Genomic DNA, 26,957 nt, shown 5'->3' with positions numbered 1-26,957 from the left:
TCACCGACCTTCACGTAAGACGCAACATGACCTCCAAAGATGTAATTCCTGAACTTCTGCATCAAGTTGTTTCTCATCCTTCTTAAAACCAGCAAACCTCTTGTCACTACGAGGGATATCAAGTCCACCATCTAATGCACCCTACATCCAAGATAACCTCAAACAAGTTAGTTTATCACAAACAAGAACAGAAATATGAACATGTAGTTTAAGAACCATATAGTCAGAGCTTTCTTTAAATTTAGGAAGGACAAAATCGGTGATACAAATTCAATAATCCAAAGAAAATACATATCCAGCTGATTGATAACAACATAAAAAATGTTATAGTTTGTGATTAGAGAAAACTAAGCTAATGGCTAATGATTTAACCTACCAAATGCGCTAAAGAAGGGTTCAAATAACAAGGTCAAAGGACCTGGATAGCCTGGGTTTGAGATAACCCTCTCATTTTCTGTGCTAGCCTAGACGGCCTCGTTGGCATCTTTGCCCAGAACAGAATGCAAACTACCATATGAGAAGTGCTAAAACATGTCAAATTTCGCTCGTAATTAATTCTGTAATGAAACAAGATACTAAAGAAAGTGCAAACTTAAATCCTGATTGTTCTTGGAATGTTTCATAAGGAAATGAATGGGAAACAAGAAGAGGTAATGAAACGTCCTACACCTTGAGGACACCATCTAGGGTGAAAAATGCAAGACTTCCAACTCTGATATACAAAAATTAAGAAACAAAATAAACATCTTTCAGGAAACAGCTTGCTGTTATTTAATAGCAAGGTCAAACTAGTTATCCATATCTTATTATTCAACAATAAGTGGAACAAAAGGCCATGACACCAACAAAGTCATCAATTTGTAGACAACTTTCGATCGACTTGAAAACCACCAGGTGCCAATAGCAGCATGTGAATGCAAATACCAATGCACACAACCACAGCAGAAAAATAAATAGCATAAAATTACACAAAAAATGGTCTACCTAGGTGCAAACTGTATCAATAATTCAATATAAAAGTAAATGAACAAAGACATCTGCCCTAAACACCACATGTCATTTACTTTTATATGCACACACCAGAGAGTATACATAAATAGATCATATCAAAGATAAGCCTCCAAAGCTTAATATCAGATCATGTCCAGTTCGGTCAAAAGTTAACTCCAACTTTCATTGTATAGTGTTACCATTAATACAAATTCCTCAACAAGATTATACAAATCTCTCAAAATTTTCATATTCTACTTTGGCTTTTTAACACTGAAAGACTGAATATTTCTATAACATATTTCTGAACCACATAAGCCATTAATTCATCACTACACACTGCTGATCCTTCTTCTTAGACAAACTACTGATTCCTCTTCTAAACTTCTCTTGTTCTGCATGCATAACTGTCTGCATAGCAGAAATATCTCAACATTCTCCACTTTAACAATGATATAATGATGTTCTCTTCCAGTAACATCAATACAACATCCAAATACTACGGACTGATGGAGTCTAGAATAGGAATAGTTGCAAATGCAGCACCAGGTATAGGAAAAGTCAAGGTGGTGAAGCACGGAATGAATAGTTTGGAATCATGAAAGCATATACAAAATAGCAAAGCTAAAATAATTCTCAACATTATAAAGATGATGTACTTTAAGAGCACCAAAAACTCGGTTGCCAGTTGTTGTCCTCACAAGGCCAACATCAAGAAGAGCACGGAAAGGCCTCCTGCTCTCAGCAGGTTCAACAGAGAAGTCCTCTCCAGTAGCCTGATCAAGACATTAATACAAGTTAACAGAAGATGTCCATCTACCAACAGTAATAATGTGATATAAACTAGAAATTCATAAAGCACGCCTCTACATTCCCCTGATATTCATCATCCATTTCGAGCATCTTCAGGACTCGCCTTCCCAACAGCAATCCAGTGCAATAGGCTAATTTCAAACATTTAAGGTTTGCCACAAATGAAGCACATGCACAAAGAGAGAAAAAAAAATGAATAATTACCTGCAGCATAGTTGGTAAGACCAACTTCGAGTCCGTAGCATGGAAGTTCATGAGAGTAAGCAGATGCAAGGACTAGATCACCAGCAATGCTTGCAGATATAATTTGTGCAGCAATATCCTTGTTGGTCTGACAGCATATTTGTTAAGAACTTCACTCTTATTGCCAAAAAAGCAACAAAAAAAAAGAGAGAAGGAAAAGAAAGGTGAAAAGCAACAACTTCCGAGGTTGCAAATCGAACAACAAATCGAAATTTAGGTGTATTGTACTTGTTCTTGTCCTGGTTAATCAGCCTGATCCGTGCACGGTAATCAGTCTTGCCCTCTGTACAGCCAAAGAAAATAAATAATAAATGACCTGCAGCGCTCTAACAAGGAAAATAATTAGGAAGATAAGTAGTACCTCTCCTTCTCTTGTACTTGACTTGAAAGCGCTTAAAGTAAGCCTTGGTCTTCTGAGTTTTGACAAAGGCCTGAAACATTGACAACATTGTTGAATCAGTTATACAGAAAACACTTCCAATGTCTTCACTGCCAACAAAATAGAACAGTTGATACATCAATAAGCATGACAGATATTTTATCCAAAATCATTAACAGGGATTGCAAAAAATTACCTAAAATTATAAAAGATATCAAACAAAACCAAGGGTCTAAGTAAAGGAGAAAGGGGAAAATAAGGAAAAACAATTGAGAAAGTCTAGTAAGATAAAAGTAAAACAAAGAAGATATTCGGAGCCACAGTTTACCAAAACAATAAGAGTGAACTCATTAAAAGAAATCATATGTATCAGCAGTACAAAAAATATTACAATGTAAAATGGGTATCATAATTCACTAAAAAAACTGCAAAGTAAAAGTAAATAATGCCAATCACGTAGGAACAAGTTGAACTCATGCAATATACAAGCAACTAAGAAACCAAACAATGAAATCATATATACCTTCCCCAAGTGCATTTTTTTATTAAATGGATAAAAAAAGCAAAAAAAAAAAAAAAACTATCATGCATTGGTTGTATTCTACAGTACATAAATGCACAAGTGGAAGAAATTAGCATGTCAAAGGCCAACTGAAGCTATGATTACACATGCAGCACATTGAGGCCAAATTTCTTTTCTATGTTTCCCATCAACCAGTTAAGCTAGTAGAAACCTATGAAGATATACAAAACTTGGCTCTGCATTTAACATGAAAAATCATTTAAACATGGAACATATAGCTAAACCTCAGACCTGACGTTATTGAATGATCCAATGTCTCACTGCTATTATTCGACCATATACTTTTAGAAGAATATAAATTAGCTTGTAGTAGCAAATAGACAATATAATTTAACTACAAAGCAAAGTTTTTTCCCTAATCAACTTTATAGCACTGATGAACCACGAAAGCAAACTAACTGCTAAAACTAAAAGACATCCCCGCGACTGATCAACAGGTCAAGAACACCAAGGCAACTCAAAAAATCCGAAAGGGTAAAAGAAAGAAAAAACACTGAGATCTAGAACCCCGTAAAACACTTAGTAATATAAAACCCCGTGATTTAAAAATCTAATAACCATTAACACAAAATGGCGCCAATGGGTTGGGCGGAAGTAACCAAAGCTGTGCGACTGTCAACAAAATGGTGACTTTAACGCATTTAATAGTGAAAAAAACGACAAATTTCCATTCAAGACGTCTTGATCGGGATAAAGACACGGATCTACAGAAGAATGACTGCGAAATGATAGATCTCTGGAGCCTCAGACCGATTCTAAACGAGAACATTCATCTGAAGAGATCGATCAGGAGAGGGGTTCAAGATAATCTCACCATCTTTCGCCCTCTCCTTCACTGCTGCTGCTGCCGCCGCCGTCTTCGGGGCCTCGAAGCGGAGGGGAAGGGCAGCTCACGGCGAAGCCCGGTCTGTTCGGTTCGAGAATCGCTAGAGTGCCCTGTGCCATGATCCGACGGTCAGGATCGTTGCCTAGGCTGATATGGGTGCGATTAGGTTTCGGAGCCAATTTTTATGTCAATTAACAGGTTTCGGATCTGGGTTTGGGGTCCGGTTCTGCTGCTGATCCAATCCGATCGAGCTCATTATTCGGATTCGGATCTCGTTCGGGTTTGTCGATAAAGAGGAGATGACGTCTTGAGCAAAACACTCGGACTCGGATCTGATCCAACCTTATTCCAATTTAGGTGCAGGATTTAGAGACCGAGAGAATCACATTCATAAATTGTCTGATCCAATCAGATTTGGATACGGGGAGTTCAACACTGGCTCGTGAGAGCACCAACGTTGTCCCCAGATCCCTTTGGTGGAGCCACCAAAACCCATGCGATGGCCAGCAATGGATCGAGTCTAACGGATCGATCACCTGGTGGAAGATCACCAGCACCAAAAAGCTATCAGAGTCTCTGATATGATCCCTCTTCTGTTCTCGTCGCTTTCAACGGCTACTCCACTTTAACGCTCGCGGCGACTCCCAACGTTCGAATTCGGAGCCTCTTCCTTCTCCCTTCAAATGCACACCTCTCCCCCATCTTCTACCTTCCTCGACTCAACTCACCTCTCTCTTAACACCAAGAACACAGCTTCTCTGTGCTCCAATTCATCTACAATGGGCGCCACCACTGCCTCCCACTACTGCCACACACACAAGGCGTTTCTTTTCTGCAACTACACCCTCCTCGGCGCCGCCACTAGCTGCGTCTTCCTCACCCTCTCCCTCCGCCTGATTCCCTCCCCCTGCGGCCTCCTCCTGGTCGCCCTCCATGCCCTCACCGCCGTCGCCGCCGCCTCCGCCTGCGCCACCACCCCCGCCTCCACCGCCCGCTGGCACGCCGCCCACATGGTCTCCACCGTCCTCGCCGCCATCTTCCATGGCGCCATCTCCGTCCTCGCCTTCACTCGCACCCCCGACTTCCTCGTCGAGCTTCGATCCTACGTCCGCGAGGAGGACGGCACAGTCATCCTCAAGATGGTCGGCGGCCTCGGCCTCGCCATATTCTGCCTGGAGTGGGTGGCCCTCGCTGTGGCCTTCCTGCTGCGTTACCATGCCTACGTCGAAGGAGGCAGCACCGCCACCTCCTCAAAGAAGAGCTCCAAGGTCGTGGGCAGCGACGAGGAGCTCAAGGATTGGCCATGGCCATTCCAAGTATAAGCTTAAGCCACTTCTTCCATTCACTTCTGGGTTTCATCCACTGTCTGCTAGTTGTTATGCCTAATTCATTTGTTCATCTGAAGCTACATTCTTATAGCGAATCAATTGTTTCTTCCACATCTATAAACATTGTTTTACTTATTAGACAACTAACTCAAAGCTCGGCCCACTCAGTGTTCCAAGCAACAAAAACTCATTAGCAAACATCATCTTATTAGCATCCACTGCCATCAATGTCCAGCAAAATGGATGTCATTCTCTTTTGTACTCTTCATAGGCCAAAACAATTTGGCCACAGAAAGAACAAGAATTTCCTAATAAACTTATATACATCAAACACTTACAGATGATTCGGAAATGATCTCTCCCGGCCACAGAATGATCTCTTCAGTTTTGAGGATGACTGAGAAGATTCGGAAATCTCTGTGGGCCTCCCTTTAGGAGGTAAGCATCGTTTGGAGAAGTACTTTGTTGTACCTGTCCAATCCTTATCTGTCAAGACCATAACCCAACAAGCTGGATTCAGAATTCAGCATCATACCATAAACTTATATCTACACAAAATATGCTGATTGAGAAAGCTTGTATAAAATTTTGATTTGATGAAGAAGAAATGGTGTAGACATGGTAAAGAAATTAGATTGTTTCTTCTCAACATTCAGTATAGTTGACTGTACTAATACCGGGAGGGGGCTGAGAGGTTGACAAGCCAATCTTTTCCAAGACATCTTTCTTAACCTGTGCATACAAATTAGCCAACAGAAACCATGAAAGCTTCAGCAGAAGGCACCATGATTTTTTTTTTCAATGACGGCAACAGGAGCATAATCATGTATGAAAACATGAATTCACCTGCCAACGACTGTCAACGAAGTTGGATATTTCCCGTACTTTATTTCTCAATCGTGACTTTGAGGTGGTCGGAAACTTCTGTTGCAACACCTCAACCACCTTATTAATCCCATGCGGACAGGACTGGATCAGCCTAACCTGCAGTCAAGGGTTCCGAAAAGTAAGGAAAAGATGAAACTAGAACAAAACTAGATTTAAATGTCATTTAAGTTTGCCTATCTCTCTCTGTTACTTACAAATTCTGGCAAGTCCAAATCTGATATCATTGCAACAGTGGCTCCCTGTGTAGTATTTTCTTTAGAACATCGGCAAACTTGTTGATCATCAGACGATGTGTTGGGATCTTTTAAGATGTCTACAATGGAGCCTCCAGGAAAGGCCTGCATGCAGAGAGCTCGCAAACAGATCTGCTCAACTTTAGCTGTGCCAGCAAGATCTTCGGCCATCAGTAGTTTAGCTTTTTCATGAGTTAAGTTGGAAATGACCAATGGATGGCTCTTTCGAAGGGCCTTTTCAGTCAAATTGCATAGGATCTTCTGCCACTGCAACAATGCTCTGGATTCCTCACTGTCGACCTCTGACTTGCAACATTTTGAGACTTTTGCCTCATCCTCTGTGGGTTCACATGAGATTTGCATTTCGACTCCCTGGAAGCAAAGACAGATTTTAGAATCTGAACAAACACCAATCAACATAGAGCCAAGTAGTTAACCCCATCCCAAGTGTCATTTCAAGCTTATGGAGCAGGGTGCAAACCAACAAATTCTGAGAACCTCTCAGATGGACTCTCAAACTGACTTGACCGACTTTATGCTACTCAAGGCAATCTTTAGCTAGAGAGTAGACTGTCATGCAACATTAACACTGGTAGAAGAGAGGCTGCTTGTGCAACTTCTCATTCATACTACAAAGAAGCAGAGTCCAAGTTTCACCAGATTGAAACATGATTCATAAAAGTTCCAAAATCACAGCTAATAAAGATCAACATAATAAAAATCTCAAAACAAAATCAGCATTTGTGTTTTTGCAGTCATTTTGAAGTTCAATACCTTCAATTAGTAGTGACAAAAGTTTGATCGGTTACAAGGTTGGATAAATATGCTTTCAAACATAAACATATGCATTATCAAAAGAAAAGCACTTATCCAAGTGGAGCACAAAAGGTAAATAACAAAAGTCAGAACCTCACAAATAACTCAGAATTGATAATAGCAAAGAGAAAACTTTCAAAATATATGAAAATAGATGCAGTAAAATTAGTAGAATCACGAGTTTGGGAAATGAAGAATTAATGAGCGAAGTAACACATATAGAACATTATTTATAGTCTGTTTTCATCTGCACCTCATTTTCGGATAGATAACCATCAGGAACAACAAAGCTATCTTCACTTTCAGTGTCATCCTCATTTTTACAATTTTCTGCATCTAAAATTTCTTCATCATTTTTGTCACAGTCAGAAAGACTTTCACCTGGATCCTCCTGTGCAAAAAGCAAATACCAAGTCATGACTGTTGATCTCAGTAACAGATACAAAAGGTTTGAATGACAAGTACCTCTTCCCATTCCTCATCACTATCAATGTCATAATCCAATTCGGGGTCCTTCCTAAATGGGTGCCTCGGACCAACAACACCACTATGGTAGCACCATTGCAGTTAAAAGAAAGAATATCAAAGCTTTGGTGGAAATGTAAATAAAAAAATGTTAGGGTAAATTTAGGAAATAAAGGCTTACCTTTTCCTGCGCCAAGTACCATAGTATGCTGGCCTATGATTTTGGCAAAACTGCAAAAGTTTCTTATGCTGCATCCAGGCTGATGATGGTTGAATATGGAGATCATCTTGACATATATTATTTGTTAAAGACTCTAGTTCATTGTCAAGCTTATCATAGCTCAATTCACTGCTATTGGCCTCATGAGAGGAAGTTTCCTTCTCCAGAGCTGCATTTTTCTCAAGAGCTTCACCTTCAAAGGATGGTCTTTGCAGCTTGAGTTCCTTCATCAACTCAATCTTGGGATTGCGCCTAACACCCCAGTGGCAGGATCTGCCGAGGTGAGCCAACTTACGCCAGCCAGTAATATGCAACCTGCATTATTTACATGATCAGTTCTCTTAGATATAATGCCCAGGGGAATATGATACAGTAGTCAACTGAATCTCCCCTTGATTGCAACCAAACATATGTCTGCTAGGACATCCTAGACCAAGACAAGACTACAATGTTGCATAGTTATTATATGCTTTATTTGTCAGAAGAATCTGTTCATTTTTCTTCATTTCACAGACAATAATTCCCCTTGCTCATAACTTGTCTGTAAGAAAAAAATGAACTTTCTAATTAGTGATTTGCTCAAGCCACTTCAGAAATTAATCTGAATGGCAACTCTAAAATTAATATAATTTTATAAATTTTTCCAGAAAATTAACAACTCAAATATAAACTGAAGTTTTAAAGAAAAAAATGAAAGAAAGGTCTTGTTACTAACCCACGCAGATCCTTTGTGGTTAAGCTACATTCCTGGGAAAAGCCACAGTCCATTGATGATGTAACTGCACTAGTGATCCCTGTGTTCTTGGAAGATGTTTCAGTGGATGAGTTCTTTATGGACACTTTGTCATCTGAACTATTGCTATTCTTTTTACTCTTGAGAAACCGTTCCATAATAGAAGCTTGCTTCTGTATGGCAAACTGTTTCTTCAGTTCAGCTTCTTCTTTTTCATGGCGCCGTCGTTCCCTCGCAGCTTCTTCTAGCTGCCTTTTTATTTGTTTCTTCAGTTCTGCTGCTTCTTTTTCACGATGCTTCTCTTCTCTTTCAGCTTCTTCCTGCATCCTTCTAAGCTCTTTCTCCTGCAAATCGAGGGAAAATTGCAATGGTGAGAGTATCTGCCAGTAATCTAAACTTCATAAGATCCCGAACCAATAGTGTGGATTAATAGTGTCGGTTCAAGTTTATTCTTGATTTCTTTGGTGTTAGGTCTGTTAATTGCAAATAAGATTAACCCCAACATAATACTAATCACCGAACCCTCAGTTGGCTACAGATCATATAATGTAGATCATCCATGCATGATAGGCACAATGCCCTTGGGGTCCACTGGCAGGGCCCTGCTCATGGAATCAGTGCTAGCTTGCCACCCCTGGAGAAACCTATCCTGCAAAAGTAGCTTACACTATGAAGCTCACGTGAAGCTTCATTGCTAGTGTTTCAATGAATAAATTAATTGAACAGCTCCAGATAATTAATCAGGCATGGTTTAGCAGCTATTTAACTCATACTTTTAGGACAGTAGTGCTCTGTCCATATGTGATCCTAAGAAACATCGGTATTGGGTTTTTTGTAATACTTTTCATCCTCAAGTAGATATTCTAGACTTTTGGTCTTAGTGTTACATGCAAGACCAAGAGTTATTCAAACTTGTGTACTTCATCATCATGGCAACCCATGTCACAGAAAATCCATTACTTACACGTCTTAAGTTCTCTTTCTGAAACTCACGATCCATTTTCTTCTTTTCCTTTTCTGCACTATGCTTACTTTTCTCAATTTTCTTCATTAATTCCTTTTGTTGTAGCCAATCTCCTTTCTCAGCCCTGCAATTACCATAGTTTAGGGTTGATCTAAAAGAAATATTGTGAGATTTTGAAGACAGGGAAATTTGGAGAGGGAGCATACATGTCAGCACAGTACTTCTGGGTCAAGTTTTCAACAAATGAAGAAATCCCTTGCCTATTTAATGCCTTCCCAAGCTTGATCGATGCTTCCATCAGATTATTTCCATAAGCACCTTTATGTTCAGGACTCGCCAGCGCAGATAATGTCACTAAAGTGAGTCAAATGTATGGGTACAATTAGCTAACTGACTCTCTCAGTGCAAAAAGGAAAACAATTATTCTCCACAAAGGTTGTCAAAAAATTTCAGGTATCAATGCACAAATAGTACATAAAAGCACCTTGAAATCTAAACATTATAATGAAATAAATATGAACATCCGAACCTAATATAGAATAAATGAAATGATAAAACGTTATTCCATATTCATTCGTTTCTCTTGTTGGGCAACGAACAATGGAAGAAAAGGTGCAATGATATAAGGAACATAAGGTGAATGATACCACAAATGAAGAATAGAAGACCAACCATATAATGCGTGATAAAGGCAATCAAGATAATCAGATACCAAAAAAGAAAAATTTTAGATGATAGTTGGCAATCATCTTAAGGCCAACTTGCTTAGGAAAAAAACAAGGTACATACCATGGCAAACCATCAAAGAGCACACAAATTTTTTAGGTGCAGAGTAAAAGGACCAAAGGTTTTTATGTAGGTTAAGTAAAAACAAAAAGATATGATTTCTGTATGCTACAGTAAAGCTATAGTCCACAACTAAAAAAAAAAATCCATTTCCACACAACGTAAAAAGCTAGAATACCATAGATAACGAAAAAGAAAAAGTTACCGAGAGTAAAGACAAACAAATCTGTGGATCGTAATAAGCTCAAAACAAATGTTCTCACCAGAAAGTGCAGAAATCCTCTCATGAATCTTCTTTCGAGCCATGCGACGGATGTTGATAATGCCACGAAGAGTAAGAGGCAACAGCTTAATATCTCTTGTCTGATCAACACAAACGTCAAACATCAAGAAGAATCACATGTAAGCACAAAAAAGGTTGCAAGCATACAAATGATTAATTGAATGAAAGCAATTAAACAAAATAGGGTATTACCTCCCAGCACCACAGGGATGACTCTGACTCATCTTCCAATACATCCGCATCTGCACTAGAAATACCATACATCATTCTCTGTCCGACAAAGAGCACGCTACCACGGACAGATGTCAAAGTAATCCCGTTCTTTCCCTTCAAAGCCCCATAAATTTCCCCCACTAACTTGGAAAATGGAAGTCTACTTTCTTCCAGCAAATAAGCAACCATCATATTGTTGGAATGATATGCGCCATCATCTAGTTGCAGCCTAAGACCAGAAACCTCCTTGTGATACTCAAACAATTCATCAAGCTCACCCTGGCACTTCGTTATCAATACTTCCTTATTATCACAGTTCGCATTCCCATCAAAAGAAGCTCTTTTCCTTTTCAACAGCTTCTTCACCCTCTTCTGCTCATCTTCCACTTCAGCTTTGCACTTTCTTACTGCCTCGACATGGGAACTATCTTGAACCATCTCTACAGGCGTACTCGAGTTTTCTACTGCAACAATATCAACGCCTGTTGCATCCGTACAGTGGTCTCCCTTCTCACGATCCTCGTTTGCCAGCTTCCATCTTGCCTCATTAGCAGGGATATCATCAAGAACCAACAAATCCTCATCGAACTCAGGGATTCTGTTGACAACGACATTCGCTTCAGATTTCGCTTTGTCAATGTCTAAAATCAAGGCATCCCTATCAACATTGACGATATAAGACTCCTCGGCTCGATCAGTGCCAAGAACAATGGACCCAAGACACGCCATTGTAAATCTTGAAACTGGATGGCACCACGATCAAAACAAAAACAGGTAGAATCAACTCCGGAAGAAATAATGTTTCAGATCGCTCAAATTTAGGTTCTAGAAAACCAAAAACTACCTGGTCCACTCTAAATCCTTTCCAGGACTGCTCAATTCGATGACAGCACCGACAAAAGACGAAGAACAAAATTCAATCGATGATTCATTAACGTATAACAGAGACTGAGAAGAGCACAAATTTCACAATGAAATCCCGAAAATCCCTAAAAATCTTTAGCAAACCCAAGCGAGCTCATTTCCCACGTTTCCCGATCAAGAAAAAGTTCTGCAGATCGGAAACGTTACCTCCAGATCGATCGCAGGACGAAGAATACAGATCAAAATCGTTGGATCTCTTTGACAAATTTGGAGAGTTGATTTGTCCTCCTCTCTTTACTCGCAAACTGATGGGAGAAAGAGAGCAGTGCGGTAGAAAAGCGCATGTACATGGCGTGTTCAAGCTCGTGCCAGGTGGATTCGTATCGAACGGATAATGTTGTCTGATGAGAGTTCATGGAAGATCGAACCATCGGATGCCGTTCGATCAAATTCTACGCGCGCGCGAGGAGGGAAGTTTGGCAAATATTTTCCCGCCAATCGCTCGTCAGGCTTTGTGGCCCGACGAGGGGTCAATTTGGACCGAGCCGAAAGCCAGTTGAGCCCTCCCCTGAAAATGTTCGGGGTGATGTGGTCTCACAGTAATCTCATGAGCGGGACCCACATGTATGGTCTTCATTTTCGCATATGGTGACATCACCCAGAAAAATCTTGTTCACCCCTTCGTGGCTCTGGGAAAAAGCTTGCATCATCGTTCCAAAGTTTTTAGTTGAGGCATCTACTAAGCCCATGTAATCGCTCTCACGGGTGATACGAGGGTTAATTATATATTATCCATATTGATCTTTAGATTTAAAAAATTTATATTAAAATATATAATTATAAGATAAAATATCTAGTTTCATTTATTCTGATATCATCAATTTTATCGATAAAAATATAAAAATAAATAAATAAATAATTTATAACGTATTAGTTATATTTTTTATAATGACAAACAACGATGTCGTTAGAGGTTGTGAATAATTATTAAGAATGAGAAAGAACGGAGATGAAAGGTGAGGTGACGACATAAATGTTGATGCCCTACATGCATATCGATGTGATACAGATACCGAACAATCTTTTTGTCATTCTATATCTAAGTTAGTGCTGATGCATATACCGTGAAATGATCATTCAACATCTACATCGATGTCGATACAAACATAGATTGTTAGATATATGCATCATCGCCTCATCTCTCATTATCGCTCTTCCTTTTCATCTCCGACAATCACCCACCAGTGGCGTCGTCATCTATCATCACTGAAAACATAATCGAAACATTGAAATTATATTTTTGTTTATTATTTTTGTACTTATATCAATAAAACACTGATGATATTATGGTAAATGAAACTAAATATTTTATTTTCATGATTATAAAATTTATAATATACTTTTTTTAAGTATAAAAATTAAAATAATAAAAAAAATCTAATTATAGGAACGATATTTAATTAGCCCGTGATATAACGATGAATTTCTCATGACTGTCCGTGCTATAGGTAAACAGGTTGCATTTGTTTAACGGATGAATCACTTATCTTTGCAACGAGGAAAACGTAGGACGGATGAAACCCTCTTTGGAAAATTCCTGGTCGCCGTGGCAACTACTTGATGACGCGTGGGAACCCGGAGTTAGTGTCTCATTGTCATCATGAGTGACATCACCCTGAAAATGCTCGAGGGTGACCGCATCATAAGTCGTGTAATTTTGTAATAAAGTCACAAGAGTAGGGGCATTTACGTAACCGAGGCTGAGATTCGGGAGACTAGGGTTTGCTCGTGGCGACAATAAAAACCCCGGCGCCTCGTGTTGCAACGGTACTACGCAGCTCGTGTTGGCCACCGAAGCAATTGAAGATGGTATATTTCTACTCGATCCTTGTTGTTTGTGTGATTAGCGTGCCAATTCTTCATTCTCGTTACAGTTTTCACTTCAATGACGCAGTAGTTAGCTGCATGTTCTTGCGATTCGTTCTTTCTTGAATCCTTGTGTATATTTTCTTTAAGGATTTCGATTTTGTAGTCTCAGCAGATTTAGCATGTCGAATTTGTTTGAGCTTTATTGCAATGACGGTTCTTGTTTGAGTCGTATCATGTAATCACTGTTTTCTGTTTTCCTGGAGGAATCGGTTGAATCGAGGCTGAAAAGCCATAGTGCGCCAGCACGCCTGTAAAAGATGGCTTTTTGATCGTTTGCAGCCCAAGCAAATCCACGAGATTAAGGATTTCCTTCTGACTGCGAGAAGGAAAGATGCGAGGTCGGTGAAGATAAAGAGGAGCAAGGACGTGGTCAAATTCAAAGTTCGCTGCGCCAAGTACCTCTACACATTGTGTGTGTTCGACTATGCGAAGGCAGACAAGTTGAAGCAATCTCTTCCCCCAGGTTCGTTTAATTATCTTCCTTCGTTTGCCGTGACTTGTACGGCTACATTTAGTTAGACTTTTTTTAGCATCCCAGTCCCTTAACTTAAATAATTTATATTAGAATATGTATAGTTATGAAAGTAAAACAATTAAAGTCATTGATCCTAATGTCGTTGGTTTTACCGACGAAAGATATAATACGTGATAACATATGCAGGAATTACATAAAAATGATGTGTAAAAAGATAATTTCAACGTTCCTATTATGTTTTTTTTCTTCTTAATTGTGGTGGTGGATAACGGCGTCGCTGGAGTCACGGGTGGCTGAGTGACGAAACGACCACTTGATGCTTGCATCGGTGTCCACGCAGAGCATCGCACGACATTTGCATTGGCACCGACGCAGATGCAGAGCGACGAATGAGAAAAGAAGGATGAGGGATTGGGGAAGGAGGGAGAGAAGGGAGAGCGGCGATGAAAAGTGAGGCGAAGGGAGAGGAGGAAGAGGACGACGGAGATATTGACTTTCAACATTTGCGTTGACGCCAACGCAGATGTTGAGCGACGCTTATGTAGATGCAGAACGTCGACATTTGTGCCGTTCTTTTTCTCCTCTCCCTTTGTTTCACATCTCGTTGTCGCTCTCCCTCCTCTTCCTCCTCCTCCCGCTTCTTGACCAATCCCTCATCCTTCTTTCCCCTTTTGTCGCTCTGCATTTGCATCAGCGTCGATGCAGATGTTGATTGGCCGTTTCATCGCTCAACCACTCGCGGCCCTAATGGCGTTGTCGTTCGCCACTACCACAAAGAAAAAAAAAAACGTAATTGAGACGTTGAAATTATCATTTTACCCATTGTTTTCGTGTCATTTCTGCACATGCTGTCATATGTTGTATCTTTCATCAGTAAAATTGATGACGTTAGGATAAATATGGTTAATTGTCTCATTTTTATAACTATAAGGATTTTATTGTAAATTTTTTAAGTCTAGGAACCAGAATGCTAAAGAGGTCTAATTATAGGGGATAATCTGTAATTAGCCCTGATTTTTATGTTAACAGATAATCTCAATTTATAAGAAAGAAGTTATACATTCGAAGGTCATAGTTGATATTCTTTGTTGTCAATAGTAATGGAGATACTGAGTAACATCAAGATCTACACCGAAGCTATACTGCTAGCTTATTGATTCGTGTGATATATATGTAAATTATTCTGATGGAGGATATGTAATGTCTTGATCATTTGAAAACAAAATTAGTGTTCCTTACATTATTGGTTGAGAAATCAGATTGTAAATAATGGGTTGTTGCCATGTTGAAATTTGGTCATCCTCATTTGACAGAAAGAGTTATCCTTAGCCAATGGATAGAGTAAGCTGCATCCTATTTAGGATTGTTCATGCAATAAGGTGAAAGCTGCTTGTGGAGCCTGGGCATCAACATAGTACTTGCCTCAATTTCATGCACAGTTTATCCTAGTCTCTGTTATCTATTCTAAGGGTTGCTAAAGATTTGTTTGAAAGCTGCACGTACCAAAGCAATTTTTGTACATTTCTGACAGGCATTAATTGATGGACAACTGTAAAGAGCGTAAAGCATGTAGAAATTATAATGATAGACAACTCTTGGTTTCTTCACTGGAACAGATTAGTAAATTGTTCTATCATGATGGGTTGCGTTGATATCACTTATTTCCCCAACAACAGTGAATTCATGTTCACTAAATGAGTTGATTGAGATACGATGAAGTGCTGATGGTTCGACTTTGATAATAATGTTAACGATCTTATTTGTTTGATGTTGCAGGCTTGAGTGTCCAAGAAGTCTGAAGATATTATTTCGAGCAGTGGCTGATCGGTTGTGGTGACAATTTTCAATTAAATATTTCTGTCACTTAAAAAGGAACGATGTGGTTTTGGATTTAATGGATCACATATGTTTTCAAGGAAAACCTACTTATTGCTGAGAAATCATCTATAACCTCCTTGTGATTGGTAATTGTGCTGTCTTTTCCTTGTATCATTTCCCTGTTTGTCAGTCCAATGCCTTTTTTTCTCTTTTTCTGTTTTTTGGAGGTAAAAAAATTACTATGTGAGATTTATGGTTAATCTCTCTCTTAATGCAAGTGTTTGAGCTTTGCTAAAATTGATTTCACATATCTTTTAATCTGGCTTCTTCTTTCATTAAAAGATTAATTTTGCCTCTCAATAGCCATTAGTAATATATGTGTATATATTCAAAAGGAATTGTGATAAAATAGGCATTGGATTTATATTCTGAAGAAGTCCAGCATGTGATTTCTTTTGCACAACATTGACTTTTTCTTCCTCATGACACATCAGCTGGAAGGTTGTCCATAGGAATGTGAGCTTTTTGACCTGCTTGGCTGGGCTGCCTATGAGTTCAGATGGAGAAAGGAAGGGAGAAATTGTGGTGTTCATTTACAGCTCGAATCATAAGTAACATGTGAATTTTTTTGTAGATCCCATTGGATCATGTAATCTTAGGTGATGGCTAAAATTATCACATCACCAATATGAACTTGAACCCAAAAGCTGATGCATTTGCTTATTAATCTTGCTGTAAATAGATAAGCCCCTTGGCAGCACCTTATTAATCTTTCTAAAATTCTCTAATATTTAACCTATAATATAAATCTAAATCTATTTCCGCTGCATAAAGATTTCTATTCTATGAGCTTCTTGCCGTAGATAGATAAGGCCCTTGGCAGCACCTCCATTCAAGAACCCTTGTTCTATAACCATTGTAGCATGCAATTCATACAGGCATTATTCATCCCATTGAATAGTTTGTCTGATCGTTTTGTCTCTCCTAAACAATTCCTGAAGGAGGAGTTGCAACCCATGGTCAGAACTCAGTTCAGCCAAGGATCAGAACAATGCAAACCGGAAGCAAAGATCAAATACGTTGTTGACCTAAGAGACGATATGGGAAGAAAATATTGGATTGTGAGAGCATTTGTTACCTCAGGGCTGGATCCAATGCAGAGGATTCTAACAGCTATTTCCATCTCGTCCCCGCACCTCCACTTCGAAACCCCAACTCCCAATTCCCGTCCGGAAACCCGAAGCTCAATCTTTTATAGCTCTCCTCCTCCCGGTGCTCCGCCGGACCAATTTGAGAGTGACGACGACGGCTTTCTCGTAATTGATCGTGATGGAAAAGGGTATTTCTGTCAATTGGAACTGTGGATAACGTGGGATCGAGCGGCTGCCCTCTTATTCAAAATTAGGGTTTCTTCTTCTTGTTTCGTGTTGCTTTCGAGATCTCTAGCAGAGAATTATGGCGTTAATGATGATGACTGCGTTCGGTCCGAAGCTTCCGCTTCAACGGGATAAATCTCGAATTTCTCGAGTAATTCCAATTCATTTTCTGGCTTCCAGTTTTCTCTGTTTTTCTGTTTATTACGAAGAATCAGATGAACTTGATGCAATTTTCTCTCAAGAAAACCCTAGTTTTTAACAGCATTTGGTTTCTGGCTTCTGTTCTCTTGATGTTTGCCAAAAAAGAAGTTTTGATCTTATATTAGCACTTTGTGATTATAAATGAGTACCATAAATGGTTGGTTCTGTTATTGTTGATTTTGTTTAATCTCGTAATCGTTATGTAGGTTAATTTATCTCTTTGCTACATATGATGCAATTTAATCTCCAGGTGATGGTGCCACTAAGTTTGAAAGCCACTCTAAGTAGAACAACTGAAAGAGCTACTGCTTGTAATGTATGGGAAGGTCAAAGGTAAATCTCCGGCTGTTTCCTTTTCCTGTTACCAATTATTTGTTTTCAGGGTTTTGATGCACAGAAGCTAATTGTTTTGATTAAATTTTTGAAGGAGTCTGCTTTAGTTTTCTTTCTGGAAAATACTCAGTTTAATTTTCATTTGAAGCATCCGTGTTTAGATTGACATGGAGACTGAAATGAGATGATATATTTTGACGTATGCATTGATCGGTCGTATCTTTACCTTCCATTTTGACTTCCTACTCATTTCTCTGCAGCAATTGGGACTTTTCAACTAATCCATCTCCAATTTCATTCGACGAAATATATGAAATTATGTACCACCATCAGAGATAAGCTCTGTGTGGTAGTCACTTTGAGAACTATAGATTCCTGGTTATCCTTTATACTAGTGCCTCTCAAGATTGTCTTATGAAGATGTAAGCAGATTCAAGTTACTAAAGAAAGAAGTAGTTGATAATGAATCTAAGATGTTCTCTATGTGGAAGATATACAAACATTCAAAAGCTTGTGTAAGCTAGTTAGTGCCTACTTGAATTGCTAGATGCAGTATTATGTATGCTGCTCTCCTTTTTCCAGTGGTTTGGGATATGTTGTAAAGTCATTTCCTTTCTTTGGTAGGACATACTTTCCCTTATAAAATGATGTTAGACAAGAAATACGCTTTCAATAGACTTGATGGTTTTAGTATTGATGGAAATTGTGACTGGCAATGGATGGATCATGTTGAATAAATTACTTTTCCTTGTTTACTTTGTGTTTGTGGAAGACAATGAATATGTAGGCGCCAGCAAGTGTTGTAGGACATACTTTCCCTTATAAAATGATGTTAGACAAGAAATATGCTTTCAATAGACTTGACGGTTTTAGTATTGATGGAAATTGTGACTAGCAATGGATGGATCATGTTGAATAAATTACTTTTCCTTGTTTACTTTGTGTTTGTGGAAGACAATGAATATGTAGGGGCCAGCAACAGTGTTGTAGGACATACTTTCCCTTATAAAATGATGTTAGACAAGAAATACGCTTTCAATAGACTTGATGGTTTTAGTATTGATGGAAATTGTGACTAGCAATGGATGGATCATGTTGAATAAATTACTTTTCCTTGTTTACTTTGTGTTTGTGGAAGACAATGAATATGTAGGGGCCAGCAACAGTGTTGTAGGACATACTTTCCCTTATAAAATGATGTTAGACAAGAAATACACTTTCAATAGACTTGATGGTTTTAGTATTGATAGAAATTGTGACTAGCAATGGATGGATCATGTTGAATAAATTATTTTTCCTTGTTTACTTTGTATTTGTGGAAGACATATGAATATGTAGGGGCTAGCAACAGTGTTGTGCTATCCTGCAACATCAAGCTAGAAGCTTTTACATGAAGACTATTGATTTTCCAAATCTAATCAGGCAAAACATGCTTTATATTGTGCTTCCAAATTGGTCTAGATTCATTTGGTTCCCTAAATGAATTTTTTGCTTCTCTACAATTTCTAACACAAATAATCGCTTTAATATTGTCAGCCTAACATTTTTGCATCAAAGAGGCTTAAGGCATTCCCCTTGGTCCACATTTGCAGTTGGTCCAGGTGAACTTTCCCTTCAATCATGCATCAACTCTGGTGCTGCAAGGTAGCTGAGTTGCTTAATCGAACAAATTCTAACTAACAGTTCCTTGTGATTATAGGTTTAGAAGCATCAATATCTGATCCGTCAAAGAATGACATAAGATTGGACAATGTTAAGATAGTCATCGAGTCACGTGACAATGATAAGATTACTGTGAGCTCATGACTTGGATCTTTGTATTCAGTAGGTACATAATATGTTCGTAGATTTTACTTCAAAGTAAGTTTATGCATTTCCAAAGTTGATCTGTTATCCTCCTGCTACTTGTAGAGAGCATACTATTAAGCTGTTTAGCTGTTGGGGTGGAGTACCAACCAAATGACAAGTCAGATATGATCTTCTCACCCCTCTTTGTGTGGACTATATCAGAACAAAAGAATAGATGCTAGCACAACCACTTACAAGCTTTACAAGTCCAAGAAAATCACAAGAAAGGACATGAAATTTACGTGGAATCCCTCCAAGAGTGAAAAGCCACGGGGCCAAATTCTGACCAGACCTTCCATCATAGAAAATAATGGGATATGACAGTGTCCTCTTGAGCACTTTTATAGGATCAACAAAAATCAAGATAACATGTATCTTGGCTTATAATAACAAGAAGTATCATCGCCAGGAGTGGATTACATGAAAACAAGAGTAGTCCCCATCAAAATCATGTAAACAAGGGTAGGTCTCACGAAACTAGCTCTTGGAAACAAGGGAACAATTCAGCCTCTCTCCAATCCAAGACCATCAACATAAACTGAGAAAAACACATAATCTTGAGAGAGAGAGCAATCTTTGAATGCATTTCTATTGTTTAGCAGATTAAATAAGAGAAAAGAATTCCAATTTTCTTCTCTTAATCTTCTTCCTTGCCTTTTCTTACTCTTTGTAATCACCAATGATTTTTTTCCCTTAACATAAATCAAATTACCGTAAATAATATGTTGCTTTATTTAAATTATTAAATTCTTTGTTTATGTAGTTGATTAAGGAAATGATTAAAATTGATTTCCTTAATCATGTGGACAAGTTAGAAATTTTGTCAATCAGTTATGCGGATAAGTGAAATGGGTTAAGTACAATGTGGGGTATGGTTGTGTTTTGTGACACGGGGAAAGGTGTTAAGCATCTATGAAAAAAATGCTAAAGCTATAGCTATAACAATAATACCAACAGGAATCTTATTCCTATTTGGGGTGTCTTCTTGAATCCTCTTTCTTCTATTAAGAATCTTTTTTCTCGACTTCTTATTTGAAAATTCTAACCTTGAAACCACACTGATGCCTTTGTAGTTGTTTATAATAAGATATGGTGGTAAAAAATATGGAGGTTGAATATGCGAGCAAATTACCAGTTTTTTCTTCTTCTTTTTTATTTGAAAATATATATTCTTATTTACTAACTAGTTCTCACTTTCAATAGTTCATTTTCTCAGTGACAACTTCTTAATATGATTATATCAGGTAAGAGTGGACTTAACTGGTGAGGAAACACAGAAGGCATTTGATATTGTCTTAACAAATTTGGCTCGCACTGCACCTCCAATTCCAGGATTCCGGAGAATGAAAGGAGGTCTGTTTGTTTGGTTACTGATATGGCTGTTTGATATGTTTCTTGAAGTTCATAATGTGTGACATCATCCAATATTCTCTCTTTCTGGTTTTCATGTTAGTTCTTTTCTGCCTTATGCCTTAGTTCTGACGAAATATATATTTTTCTGCATGATTCCTGGATGATTCAAGGAAAGACATCCAATGTAAGTAGTCTTTGTCCTTCCAACCAGGTCTTCTTCTAGTCATTCAATGCATTTCTGCATGTTGCCTTTGAATTTGCTTGTACTTATCGGAATACTGCTTATGCCTTGTTTATCATGACCTTAAGTTACCTACAATTGAGAACTGAAATAAAATATTAATAGATATTTATTGTAAGTTGTGTTATAAGCTATCATCTCTTCTTGCTGTAGAAATTATGTAGGAAATCTAGCTTAAGGTTGGGAATGATATGGAGGAAAGAATGTTGATCATCTGATATACCATGGTCTGCCATACCGAAGCGTACCGCCCCGTACCGGGCGGTACGTACCTGTCCGATGGGTTTTCGGTATGCGGACCGCTCGCTACCGGGCGGTACGCCCCAAAAACCCCCGTATCGAGCGATACGAGGCAAAATCGGGCGGTAACGGTCGAAATTTCGACCGTTACCGTCCGACACCACTCGGTACCGCCCGTTACCACTCGGTAACAGTCGATTTCGACCGTTACCGTCCGACACCACTCGGTAACGGTCGAAATCGACTGTTACCTCACTGTAGCAGTGCTACAGTGTTCCAACGGTCAATTTGATCGTTGGAGCTTTTTCTCCTCCTATTTAAACCATTCTTCTCTCCCCTATTTCATTATACTCTCTTAAACTCTCTCTCAACGTGCAAGGCAAAGGGGAAGGCAGTAGCATCAGTTGCATCGTTGGAAAGAATCGGGTCGGACGACGAGACACCTTCACAATCACATTCTCTTTCTCGCTCGGTCCAGAGACATGACAGCAACACGGACAGCAGTGCCTTGACAGATGATGGCGGTGATGCCGGGCAATCGTTGGTCTCGTCTACACAACTTGAGAGTAGTGAATGGATTGAGGAGCAATATTTTACACATGCCACTCAAGATTCAGATCATGGAACTCGACAAGGTAGTGGTCAAGTTTATGCGCGGAAGGGGAAGGGGAAGGGGAAGGCAGTGGATGAATATGAACAAATACGACAGAGCATACATGATATAGACACAGAAAGAGGCTCATCGTATTATGGAGAATCATACGGGCAACAACAAGATGGTGATAGTTGGTCATCCTTCTCTGAGCAACAACATTATACAGAACAACACCAATATATGCCTCAAGAGCTGCCTCGGACAAATATGATTCATGACGATCAGTCTACGATCAACACCACATTGATGCATCAATGGCACACGGTGTATCAATATACTATGTCATGGGATCAATTTCATGATTGGGTCCAACAAACGTATCATATTGATATGTATCGGATCGAGGACCCCGATCCACTACCCGTGGAAGCCCGTCGTTCGTTTTGGTGGTAGAACAACAATCAGGTATATCTAGATATGTGATAATTTATTTCATTTGAATTTTAGAGTTTATATTGTAACAAAATAGTCTAACAATTTAACTGATTTTTCTGTAGATATTTCAATCTATAACGGGCTGAAATACGAACCTCGAACAAGACTACCTCAAAGCCTGAAAAAGATATGTGATACTATTTTTACCTAATTTACATTGATTTTGCTAAACCTATACTATTACTATATTTATTTGTAACTTGAAAACCCTATCCTAACTTTTTTTTCTAATTTTCAGGTATTTTGGAGGGATAAATCGGTAAAATCGGGTGTACCGCTCGGTACACCCGTACCGTACCGTACCGAGCCCGGGTCGAAACTCCGGTATGGTACGGTATGGCGGACCTTTACCATGTATACGCAAATATTCCCATCTAAAATAACTTGTGGCTTAGCCCACTTCTTTTACTTTTTTACTTTTCAACTTCTAAAACTTGTAAGAAGCAGATTATCAACGACGAATTTGCTACCACTGCACATTGCTTTGTGTCTTGAAGCCTTTCCCAACCTTTTCTTTCATATGACCCACTTGTCCTAGTACATGATGCAACTTCATTCTTAAGCTTGACATTTTTATGATAATGGTGTGCCTAGTCAGGATTAATTTGAAATTTTGTTTGTTGAAATTTGGTGTAGGTGCCAAAGAGCTTTCTATTACAGATGCTTGGGCGAGACCGTGTAACTAAATTTCTTATACAAGAAATTGTTGGTATTACAATTGGAGACTATGTGAAGAAGGCATGTCACATGTTAATGTTTTACATTTTGCATAAGTATGGCATATTCTTAATTGCTGAAATTGTCTTAACATTTGATCGTACTAGGAAAACCTAAAGGTGAAAAGCCAGTTTAAAACGATCCAGACAGCTGAAGAGCTCGAAGCAGCTTTTACTCCAGGAAGTGAATTTGGATTCAATGCTGTGGTGGATGTTGAAAATTCAGATTCTGAAACCACCAGCTCAAGCGCTTCCTAGTCATAAATAGATAATTTTGCAACTAGACATGCATATCATTTAAAAAAAATGCTTTATTTGTTTTTTCTTTGTTAGTAACTTGCATCAAACTCTGATGAATCAATGATGTATCAATGCAGAACTTTATATCGAGGTCGGATATCAATTGCCATTATGTCACATATTAATTCTCGAAATAATTATGGAATATAACTACTTCTTTGATGCATTCATCTAGAGGCTTCATGGGCACTTCCACCCATCCAGGAATGAACTTCTCTGCAAGGAAGGTTGTATTGTGGTCAGAGGATTGAACTTATCTGTTGCATCCTAATCATGTAAAATTATGGTCAGAGGATTTAGATTGTGGGTTGACCAATACCCAACTGTGGTTGACAACAAATCTTTTTAGCTGCTGATATGTTCTACTATGAATCAGTGGGTACTGGTTACAGAGAACTGGTTTGGAGTTTATCTTATAGAAGGTGAGCATGAAATGCCCACCACAATCTTCAATTGGCATTTCATAAACTTGCTGTTCGCAGAAAAATCATGCTGATAGTTGGGAGGATTGATCCAAGAATGATGTACTGCTCAAATCAGATGGTATGTACCAACTCAACCACTGCTTAGATTGATCAAACATTGTAATGTGGCCTAGATTGCATTATATTGTTGAAAACCTGAGACTTCTTCAATCATGATTTATCGATGTCGATGTCATTGTTTGATAATGCAACACAAATTACTCCATTTTGTGCACTTCCAGTGTAGAATTCATTTAAGAGAGTTGTTTATATAATGTGCACTCAGCTTGGTCTCTGCATCTATCAACCCAATCATCAACTGCTTTCTTTTAAGCAAATACTGAGGAATTATGGAACTTTCATGAACATAACCTGCACAAAATAGCCATTTGGAATCATGTTGACAGAAACAGTCACTCCCTAGAAAAAAGAGCTCATTTGTTACCTCTGCTTGCAGTAAACCTTAATAGTGAGTATTGGTGGTGTGCATTTTAACTTCATTATCCACAATGATATGTATCATTTCATCTTTCTTAGCTTAGTTCTCAGTGTCTGGCATCATTTACTTGTCAGTCCAGCTTGATTTGCTCTGACAAAGAGTGATATATTCAAGCTGTTTCACAATGCCTTGATATGAAATGAATCAGCTAGCCATGAATGAAAGCATTTAAAAGCCATCATCAATTAGTAGTTTCTGTAACATTGATCATAAGCACAATGTAGCCAAGATAAATGGGAGCTACCAGAGGAATTTGGTGGAAGAAGGGAAATAAGATCATAACTCAAACAAGGAAAATTCTCATGAAGCTGCAACAAGCTTGTAGAGAAGAAGAACACAATCTAAGCATGGCTTAGGCACTGCCCATGAGCTGCATGGCTTCTGCTGCAGTAGGCAGTGATGGGATTGCTCCCTTCTTGGTGGTGGTGATTGCTCCACATGCATTGGCAAACCTCAGCAGCTCCCTCAACTTCTTTTCATCCTGCAACAAATCACAGAATCCATCACAACACGCATCTCACTGCTGATACATGAATCAAAGCACAGCGTCTCTCATGTCCTCTACCTGCAGAGCCGACTGGTCTTCGACGATCTTCCCCAGCAAAGCGCCGACGAACGCGTCGCCAGCACCGGTCGTGTCGACCTGTTTGACGGCGTAGGACTCGACGCTGCCATGGAAATCCTTGACCCAAGAAAGCCAGCGAAGTCAGCAGGAGCTCAGAAAGGCTTCGATCTCACTTGAGCCACAGATCTGTGTACCTTGGTGTAGTACTTGCATCCCTTCTCCCCAAGAGTGACGAGGAGGAGCTTCAGACTCGGGCGCCAGAGTCGCATGGCGACTTCGTCTTCCACCGACTCCGTGCCGGTGAGGAACTCCAGCTCGACGTCGCTCACCTTGATGATGTCGGCCTGGTCCCAGATGCTCAGGATCTGCTCCCTGGCCTCCGCCGCCGACGGCCACAGCGGCAGCCGGAGGTTGGGGTCGTAGGAGAGCAGGGCTCCTGCTTCCTTTGCCGCCTCCATCGCCTTCAAATGAGCGGATCGACATGGCTCCGTGATCAGACTTATAGATCCGTAGTGAAAGATCGCGGCCTGTAGATCCAACCATGAATCCAAGCATAATCTTACGTTAAAGTAGTGTGGTGTCCGGGGAGAGATCTACCCTTCTGATGAGATCAAGGTTGAGCTCCGCTTCCGTGAGCAGCATGTCGGCGCTGGGGTTGCGGTAGAACATGAACTCGCGCTCGCCGTCGGCGCGCAGTGTGACGAAGGCCAGCGCAGTGCGCGCCCCGGCGTCGAACGACACGCCGGCGTCGTCCACGCCGTTCTCCTTCAGGATCGCCGCCAGCATGCGGCCGAACTCGTCGTCTCCAAGCTTGCCGAGGAAGGCGCAGCGGCCACCGAGCCGGGCCACGGCGATCGCCACGTTGGCCGGGGCGCCGCCGGGCGCCTTTAGGAACCCCGGCGCCTCCTCCAGCGACACGCCCGACACGGTCGGCACGAAGTCGATGAGCATCTCGCCGAAGCTCACGATGAGGCCGGCGCCGGCGGAGTCTCCGTTCACTGTAACCATCTTGGAGGTGTTTGATAGAATTGCAAGAGGAGAAGAGACGAAGGTTTGAAGGGCTACGGCTAGTAGTGTACACGAAAGAGAGGAAAGCCATTAATATAAGCGAGAGAGAGGGAGTGGGTAAGATGGAATGATCATAGTGTGTTGGCTTTGGTTGGCTCAATAAGTACTGCCGAACCACTTGCATGTTACAAGTTTTCTCCCATGTGTAATTATCATCTAATGTTCCATTAAGATGGCTTTTATTGGTTACATCTCCATAAATGATACTTCGAAACCTTTTATGTTTCCATTAACGAACGTAAAAGGATGTTTTATATATTGAAGGTAGTTGTTGCGTCTGCATTTTGTTAGGTCACATTAATGGATCTAACAAGTAGGAGATCACTTTAGCTAAGCTAAAAAACTACTGACTTCGATTTAGATTATGCATTCATTATCACCTAAATGAATTATTACCCGGTCTCTTAGATTGCAAGAAGTGATAGCTCGGCCCAACGACGACCCACGAAGATTCGAGTTATAACACAAAGTACATTATGTGACTAAGTGGAGAGTGGACGCTTTCTATGGGGACATGTTACGTATCAAGAGTCATTATCAAGTGTTTATGACGATGTGGTAGGGCTAATTATATATTAAATCTCATAGTTAGACTTTCTTAGTATTCTAATATTTATATTTAAAAAATTTATGTTGAAATTCTTATAGTTATAATTATAAAAGTGAAACATTTAGATCCATTTATTTTAACATCGTTAGTTTTATCAACAAAAATATAAAAATAATATGTAAAAAATAATTTCAACGTTCCAGTTAATATTGACGGAGACATTAGTGGACCGATGACAATACCACTGGGGGGCTATAGGTGACT

At 39.6% G+C, this 26,957-nt stretch overlaps 6 protein-coding genes across 15 annotated transcripts; 3 read left to right on the top strand and 3 right to left on the bottom strand.

Annotated features, from left to right (window-relative positions):
• LOC135627584 (large ribosomal subunit protein uL18-like) lies at positions 1 to 3,980 on the bottom strand. The gene is made up of 6 exons (XM_065133709.1): positions 3,823 to 3,980; positions 2,408 to 2,477; positions 2,275 to 2,329; positions 2,008 to 2,134; positions 1,650 to 1,766; positions 1 to 141 (listed from the first exon to the last, which is right to left on the bottom strand). Exons 4-6 carry the CDS (start codon positions 2,056 to 2,058, stop codon positions 1 to 3), a joined length of 309 nt encoding a protein of 102 aa, XP_064989781.1. The 5' UTR covers positions 2,059 to 2,134; positions 2,275 to 2,329; positions 2,408 to 2,477; positions 3,823 to 3,980.
• Positions 3,981 to 4,478: 498 nt separating this feature from the next.
• On the top strand, positions 4,479 to 5,238 carry LOC135626665 (uncharacterized). Its single transcript, XM_065132141.1, has one exon. The coding sequence runs from the start codon at positions 4,518 to 4,520 to the stop codon at positions 5,154 to 5,156; it is 639 nt and encodes a 212-aa protein (XP_064988213.1). The 5' UTR covers positions 4,479 to 4,517; the 3' UTR covers positions 5,157 to 5,238.
• Positions 5,239 to 5,349: 111 nt separating this feature from the next.
• On the bottom strand, positions 5,350 to 11,968 carry LOC103971858 (chromatin assembly factor 1 subunit FSM). Of its 3 annotated transcripts, none has more exons than XM_065132140.1 (13): positions 11,835 to 11,968; positions 10,743 to 11,361; positions 10,531 to 10,630; positions 9,688 to 9,835; positions 9,482 to 9,605; positions 8,500 to 8,861; positions 7,746 to 8,099; positions 7,565 to 7,646; positions 7,353 to 7,490; positions 6,245 to 6,655; positions 6,009 to 6,146; positions 5,840 to 5,894; positions 5,350 to 5,648 (listed from the first exon to the last, which is right to left on the bottom strand). In XM_065132140.1, the coding sequence occupies exons 2-13, from the start codon at positions 11,199 to 11,201 to the stop codon at positions 5,497 to 5,499; spliced, it is 2,523 nt and encodes an 840-aa protein (XP_064988212.1). In that variant the 5' UTR covers positions 11,202 to 11,361; positions 11,835 to 11,968; the 3' UTR covers positions 5,350 to 5,496. The 3 variants fall into 3 exon arrangements, with proteins under 3 accessions (XP_064988212.1, XP_064988211.1, XP_018676584.2); XM_065132139.1 differs by having other exon boundaries at positions 10,743 to 11,506; positions 11,608 to 11,940; XM_018821039.2 differs by having other exon boundaries at positions 10,743 to 11,940.
• A 1,400-nt stretch (positions 11,969 to 13,368) lies between these two features.
• On the top strand, positions 13,369 to 16,155 carry LOC103971854 (large ribosomal subunit protein eL38z/eL38y). Its single transcript, XM_009385987.3, has 3 exons — positions 13,369 to 13,496; positions 13,836 to 14,019; positions 15,808 to 16,155. Exons 1-3 carry the CDS (start codon positions 13,494 to 13,496, stop codon positions 15,828 to 15,830), a joined length of 210 nt encoding a protein of 69 aa, XP_009384262.2. The 5' UTR covers positions 13,369 to 13,493; the 3' UTR covers positions 15,831 to 16,155.
• An 846-nt stretch (positions 16,156 to 17,001) lies between these two features.
• On the top strand, positions 17,002 to 23,717 carry LOC103972578 (uncharacterized). Of its 8 annotated transcripts, XR_010492401.1 has the most exons (10): positions 17,003 to 17,376; positions 17,677 to 17,759; positions 19,296 to 19,360; positions 19,459 to 19,553; positions 20,852 to 20,960; positions 21,131 to 21,144; positions 21,821 to 22,501; positions 22,594 to 22,865; positions 23,168 to 23,269; positions 23,356 to 23,394. XR_010492401.1 is itself a non-coding variant. In XM_065132138.1 (8 exons), exons 1-8 carry the CDS (start codon positions 17,305 to 17,307, stop codon positions 23,503 to 23,505), a joined length of 717 nt encoding a protein of 238 aa, XP_064988210.1. In that variant the 5' UTR covers positions 17,028 to 17,304; the 3' UTR covers positions 23,506 to 23,717. The 8 variants fall into 8 exon arrangements, 2 of the variants coding, with proteins under 2 accessions (XP_064988210.1, XP_009385206.2); XR_010492400.1 differs by having other exon boundaries at positions 17,002 to 17,376; positions 21,821 to 22,865; XR_010492404.1 differs by lacking the exon at positions 23,356 to 23,394 and having other exon boundaries at positions 17,002 to 17,376; positions 21,821 to 22,855.
• A 952-nt stretch (positions 23,718 to 24,669) lies between these two features.
• LOC103971853 (fructokinase-1) lies at positions 24,670 to 26,157 on the bottom strand. Its single transcript, XM_009385986.3, has 4 exons — positions 25,673 to 26,157; positions 25,270 to 25,602; positions 25,076 to 25,192; positions 24,670 to 24,991 (listed from the first exon to the last, which is right to left on the bottom strand). The coding sequence occupies exons 1-4, from the start codon at positions 26,081 to 26,083 to the stop codon at positions 24,863 to 24,865; spliced, it is 990 nt and encodes a 329-aa protein (XP_009384261.2). The 5' UTR covers positions 26,084 to 26,157; the 3' UTR covers positions 24,670 to 24,862.
• Between the last annotated feature and the right edge of the window lie 800 nt (positions 26,158 to 26,957).

This window comes from Musa acuminata, chromosome BXJ2-11, assembly GCF_036884655.1.
Source record: "Musa acuminata AAA Group cultivar baxijiao chromosome BXJ2-11, Cavendish_Baxijiao_AAA, whole genome shotgun sequence".
Taxonomy (NCBI): Eukaryota; Viridiplantae; Streptophyta; class Magnoliopsida; order Zingiberales; family Musaceae; genus Musa; species Musa acuminata.
This window is presented reverse-complemented; position numbering and strand designations above follow the sequence as displayed.